Source organism: Spinacia oleracea, chromosome 6 (genome assembly GCF_020520425.1).
Source record: "Spinacia oleracea cultivar Varoflay chromosome 6, BTI_SOV_V1, whole genome shotgun sequence".
Taxonomy (NCBI): Eukaryota; Viridiplantae; Streptophyta; class Magnoliopsida; order Caryophyllales; family Amaranthaceae; genus Spinacia; species Spinacia oleracea.
In genome coordinates this window covers 87,959,708-87,965,499 of record NC_079492.1, presented here as the reverse complement: position 1 = coordinate 87,965,499, position 5,792 = coordinate 87,959,708, and the positions used below count along the sequence as shown (strand labels likewise).

Sequence of the window (5,792 nt, the reverse complement as noted above, 5' to 3'; positions counted from 1 at the left end):
AAATTTTCTATTAGTACACCTTTATCCAGGCAAGATGGTGAGAGAGATAATTCGTAATCGGGGAAGGAAGAGATCAGGGAAAGTCGGAACGACGATTAAGTGCCTCACTGAAATAGCTCAAAACTTGACTCAAGTTATGACAACTCAGGTAACTCGCAATAGTAATATTGAAAACTTTGGTGATGTCTTTAAGAAAGTAGCAGCTAGTTAACCACCTACCTATGATGGAAAGGAAGACCCTGCAAATCTAGAAAACTGGCTTAGAGAATTTGACAAACTTTTTGATGCTATCAATTGCCCTGAGCATCTAAAAATCAATAATGCTGCGTACTATCTAAGGGAAGAAGCTGACCTATGGTGGTCACAACGAAAGAAAGCCTTAATGACCAAACCTGATTTTGATTGGGAAACCATGAAAGAAGCCTTAAGAGCCAAGTTTTACCCTCCCTATCTAAAGAAGCAGAAATGCCTAGAGTTTACAAACCTTAGAATGGGAACCATGACTGTGAATGAGTATAACACCAAGTTTATAGAGCTAATGAGGTTTGCACCTGAAATAGTCCCAACTGAAGCTATAAAAGCTCAAAGGTTTGAGCAAGGGTTAACTTTGACTTTGCAAGGGAAGCTTGGGGGAGTTAACTTTGAATCCTTAGATGATGTTTATGGTCGTGCAGCTCACCTATATGGGATTAAAGGAAGAGAGCTTGATGGAAATTCTGGTGAAAAGAGGAAGGGAAATGGAAACTTCCAAGGGAATGAGAAAAAACCTAAGCTGGATGGGGATTTTAACCATGGAAAGAGGGAAGGGAATTTTAACCAAAATAGGGAAGAGAATCGCAATATCACCCAAAAATGGAAGGGAAATTATGAAAATGGAAGTAACGGGAACGAGGATAAGCCTAAAAGGAACTACTTTTGTAAAAAGTGTGAGAATAACCATCCAGGAAAAGATTGTGAGGGAAACCTAGTTACTTGTTATTTCTGTAAGAAGCAAGGGCATCGTGAGTTTGAATGCTACAAGAAAGCATTTGGGGAATCAACATATAACCTAGGCCAGAATGGGAAAAACTCACACTCAAGTCAACAAGGATTAAGCCAGCAGGATGGAATCAACATCGTACCTAGAGGTGGGAATAACGCCACCCAATTGAAGGGAAAATTGTTCGTTATGAATCATCGTGAAGCTGAAAACGCGTATGAAGTAGAAGCTGGTACTTTTTCTATTTATGATCTACTTGCTAGCTAAACTTTTATATATTGTAATAGTAGGGCATCACATTCATTCAAAGAGTTTCAGTTTTCAAAATTTAATAGGCGAGTTACGGGGTCGTAACTTTCTTTTTAAGGGGGGTAGAATGCGATAGAGTTTCGCGCTTTTACCCATTTTCAGTGTGATTTTGTAAAGTTTTAGCAAATTTGGTCTATTTTATGCATGTGCATTAGCATATTTTTCTTTCTAAAATAGTCGATAAAGTTGAGATATTTCCGTTTTCAGAATATTAGTGTGGTATTTTATCCTAAGTTTCGGGACGAAACTTCTTTTAAGGGGGGTAGACTGTAATACCCATATTTTTAGGCATTTTATTAATCATTTTATGCAATTTTTTTAATATATATTTGATATTAAATTATTTTGGATGGAAAAATATTCAAATATTTTGGAGGGAAAATATTCAAATGTGAACATTATTTTCAAAACTGAATTAAATTATATTTTTCATATTTTATTAATTCCTAATTCTATTAGGAATCAATTTTGGAGAAAAAGAGTTTTAATCAACTTAAAATTATTTTATAAATCCGAAAATTACGTTTAGTATTTTATAAAATCAGTTTTATATTATATGATATTTATGAGAATATATTTCGGAATTTGTTTTGGAAAAATAAGATAATTCTATTTAAAATTGGATTTAAAGAGTTTTACCAATTTAAAATTCCCTAAAAATCCGAATTCTTTGAGATAAATTCTGAAAATTTCAGGATAAATCTTAATTAATTATTCAAGCCTCTGTTTAAAATTTCGTGATTTTATCTTTTGCATTTCTATTTTAAACGATTTTACTCTAAATCGAATATCACCAAAATCATGACTAGATTCAGAATCCTATCACAACTTGAACACCAACCACGCCCATAGCCCTTAGGGTTCCATTATAACCCTAACCCTAATCCTACACCTATAAATACCCCCTACTTCATTCATAATTCCTCACACCAAAAGTTGAGAGTTTTCCCAAGCCCGCTCTTAAACTTCTTCTCCCTTTTTGGCTCTAAACCTTCTTACCTAAAACCCTTATACAACCACCACGACACCCCCGTCGTGCACTCCTTTCCGCCGACTTCTACCTTTTGGTGTCGTGACTTCCACACCCCAATTGTTTTCAAAGCCTTCTCTTTCACGGTCAGTTTTTACTATTTAAAGTCTTCTAAATTAATGCCGTAATTTTTAAAAAGTTTATTTTTAAAACCATAGTTCTAAATTTTGATTTATAATACTATTATTATGCATTCATAACTCATGAATTAAATTTATGTCCATTAGATTTATTTTTATTAATTTAATTGTTTAATCATGAATTAATTAGGGTTTTATTTATTAATTGTTAGGAACCCGTGAGTGATCCGTAGCAGGATCAAATTTATCTTTGTGTGAGTTATTATTTAATCAAGGTACGTGTGTGTGGCTAGATTGTTATAGATTGAAATCTATGTATGGTTTGATTATTAACTTTAAATTGAAAATTGTGAATTAGTGATTTTGAATTGTTTCTTGATTTGTGAAAATTGTTTGAGGATTTTTGAAAGGTTAAATATTTTTCTTGATTTTAATATGATGATGGATTTGTTCAAGTTGTGTTTGAAATAGTTTGTTTGGTTTTGATGAGTTGTAAATCTTTATATCAAAATACGTTGTTTTCTTTAAAAATACGTTTGATTAAATAAAAGAAGGATTGTTGGTTTATCATATGGTTGGAACTGGATGGTCTTTCATGACATTATTATACTTTTATAAAGTCTCAAGGTGGAATGGATTTCATGGAACTTTTATGTTCATACGCATCACTTGTTGTGTAAGTCGAGGGTCACTTTTTGACTATTATTTGGTTAGTACCCCAATGTATAGATTTGTGATGGAATACTAGCTTGGGGGTGTGCACATTTAGGAAGGAAGGGGAGATAAGAAGAGGTGTTTTGATTTCCATATTCTAATTGGAATCTATTTTTTTGGAAAGTTTCTCCTTTTAGAATATTGTTATATTTGGAAAATTTATATATTTGGAATATTTCTTTTCATGGAAAGTTTCTACTTTTGGAAAGTTTCTATTTTGGGAATCTTAAATCTTGAAATGTTTATACTTTGGAAAAGTTACTATTTATGGAAAGTTACTATTTATGGAAAGTTACTATTTATGGAAAGTTTCTAATTTTGGAAAATGAATATTCTATGATTTCAATAAAGCAAGTTTGAATTAAATGGTTTGTGAAAGTATGTTCAAATATATATAAATGTTTTACATGTCTTGCATATATTCGTACTTAGCTTTTGCTAACCCGTATTTCCTATTTGTTTTGGCTTGGCCCTGTTCACCTTTTGGTGAGCAGTTTTCAGGAACTTGATGTGATGATGTGACATGCTTGCATACGGGATTAATGGAGAGTTCACTAGTTAGTATTTATTTTTCTAAGTTGGTTTCATTTGTGAGTTCAGATTTTAGTATTTTAATTTCAAGGGTTTATTCAATATACACTATTATTATTTCGATTATCATTATTCAATAAAAAAAAAGTATTGAGTTATTCCGCTGCATTAGTTGAGTTAATTAGCCTTTAACGTAATCACGTGGCAGTAATACTCCTAAATTTCTCTCCATGTTGGTTTTGTTCAAATAAATGTTGGTTTTAAAAAGAGAGAAATTTGGGGGTGTTACAAAATGGTATCAAGAGCCTTATCGCTCTTTGGGATTGACGCAGAGATCTTCATATCTCAGCGTTTGAGTTTCCTAGGATTGAAATGACTAATTAAGAGTTAAGTTAAAAAGTTACAGGTCAAGCCATTTAATTGAAGAGATTGTTTCTCTCTATGTGTTAGTTATGTGATTCTTGTTATGTGATTATGTGACTAGCTAGTTTTGAGTTTGGGAACAAACTCTTTTTCTTTAAGGGGGGTGGAATGCATAACCCCTAATAGTTTGAGACTCAATAATCATATTTTAAGTAGCAATATATTGCATAATTTTTTTTATCTTCTTTATATATATATATAAAAAAAAAGTTTGAGAGTAAGGATCTTTGTTTAACTTTAAGTTTCGGGACGAAACTTCCTTTAAGGAGGGTAGATTGTAATACCCTATATTTTTGTAACTTTAAGTTTCGGGACGAAACTTCCTTTAAGGAGGGTAGATTGTAATACCCTATATTTTTCTAACTTTAAGTTTCGGGACGATACTTTTTTTAAGGGGGATAGATTGTAATACCCCAATATTTTATGATTTCGTAAAATATATTTTATGGGAACAAAAAGAAGTTATAAGTATTATTAAATGATTTTTCGTTTTTATTTAGTCTCTTTTCAAATTTTTGGAAAGTTTAAAAATACTATTTTAAATTTAATAGGACTCTTATTATAAGTACTATATATATTTCTTTAACCCTAATATTTCTTTGTTGATACTTAGAGCAGCCGATTTCCTCACGGTTTGCGTGATATTGAAACTATCCTCAATAAATTAATCATAATTCCCAATCATGTTTCAAATCATACCCATTAATCCTCTTTTCAATTTCACATCATCATTTGATTCATCTTACGAGTCTTAAACAAATTTCATGAGTAGCCCACATTATCATGTCTTCCATCTTATCTACATACTAGTCGAGGCAACCATATCGTTGCAAGTTTGTATCCGAACCTCACTTTTACACTATTCTTGAATATAAACAATCGGAAGGTAATCACACAGACCTAGTCTATTGAGTTATTCATATTTATTAATTATTATGTGTAATCACGCTTAGTCCCTTCTAATTGTTTGCGTATATTATTAGTTGTAATCACGCGCACGTAATCTTGTTCATGTTGTTTGTGTATATTAGTTATTATGCTTAATCGCGCTTATTCTTTGGAGATGTTTGTCTATAGTATTGGAATTGTATTAATAATGTATTGTTGGATTATGGCTTCGTTGTGTTATTAAAGCTGCTACTTTATGTGCAATTTATGTATTACGATCTGTTTGTGCGATCAATATAGCAATCCCATTCTTGTCATTGTTTTTCTTGATATTGTTTATAGTTTATATAGATGTTATTATTATTGTGTAAGGGAGAGTATACTTTGGCTATGAAGGATGAGTTTAGAGTACATTGAAGATTAGATCGTATCGTTTTTTTGTGAGTGATCAAAAATCGTATTTGGGCATTAGTGAAATTGCCAAAAAGAGATAGTAATATATAGCCTGATAAACAATTATATTTGGGAACTTTTGTGCCATTGAGAAGTACTTTATTTATTAACCCGTCATAGGTCTCGATCATATTATTCATATTATGAGAAGGTCAAAAATAACTGTTATATTATTGGTTTGAGGCTCATCGTTATAGACCTTAGTCCTTGGCATGTTGGTGAGGATTATTTTTCTTAATCTCCCCAAAAAGTGGGATTTGGTCCAAAAGTGGTCTTGACTCAGAGAGTCTTTCTAGTAGCTATCGAGAGTTTCAAGTTTTTATACTTGTTGGTTTATTATTCGAATTACCCATGTCCAAGGCTAGGTATAGAACAAAGAGCAAAT

The 5,792-nt window shown here is 31.9% G+C and overlaps 1 protein-coding gene across 1 annotated transcript; it reads left to right on the top strand.

The window, feature by feature from the left end:
- Positions 1–34: 34 nt before the first annotated feature.
- LOC130463342 (uncharacterized) lies at positions 35–1,246 on the top strand. The gene is made up of 2 exons (XM_056832437.1): positions 35–148; positions 233–1,246. The coding sequence occupies exons 1-2, from the start codon at positions 35–37 to the stop codon at positions 1,244–1,246; spliced, it is 1,128 nt and encodes a 375-aa protein (XP_056688415.1).
- Positions 1,247–5,792: the final 4,546 nt, after the last annotated feature.

What these genes read in the sequence shown, in the direction of transcription:
- LOC130463342 (XM_056832437.1), top strand. Translation starts at nt 35, where the DNA reads ATGGTGAGAGAGATAATTCGTAATCGGGGAAGGAAGAGATCAGGGAAA. An exon ending in CTCAAGTTATGACAACTCAG is followed by an intron (nt 149 to 232) that starts GTAACTCGCAAT and finishes TATGATGGAAAG; the next exon opens with GAAGACCCTGCAAATCTAGA.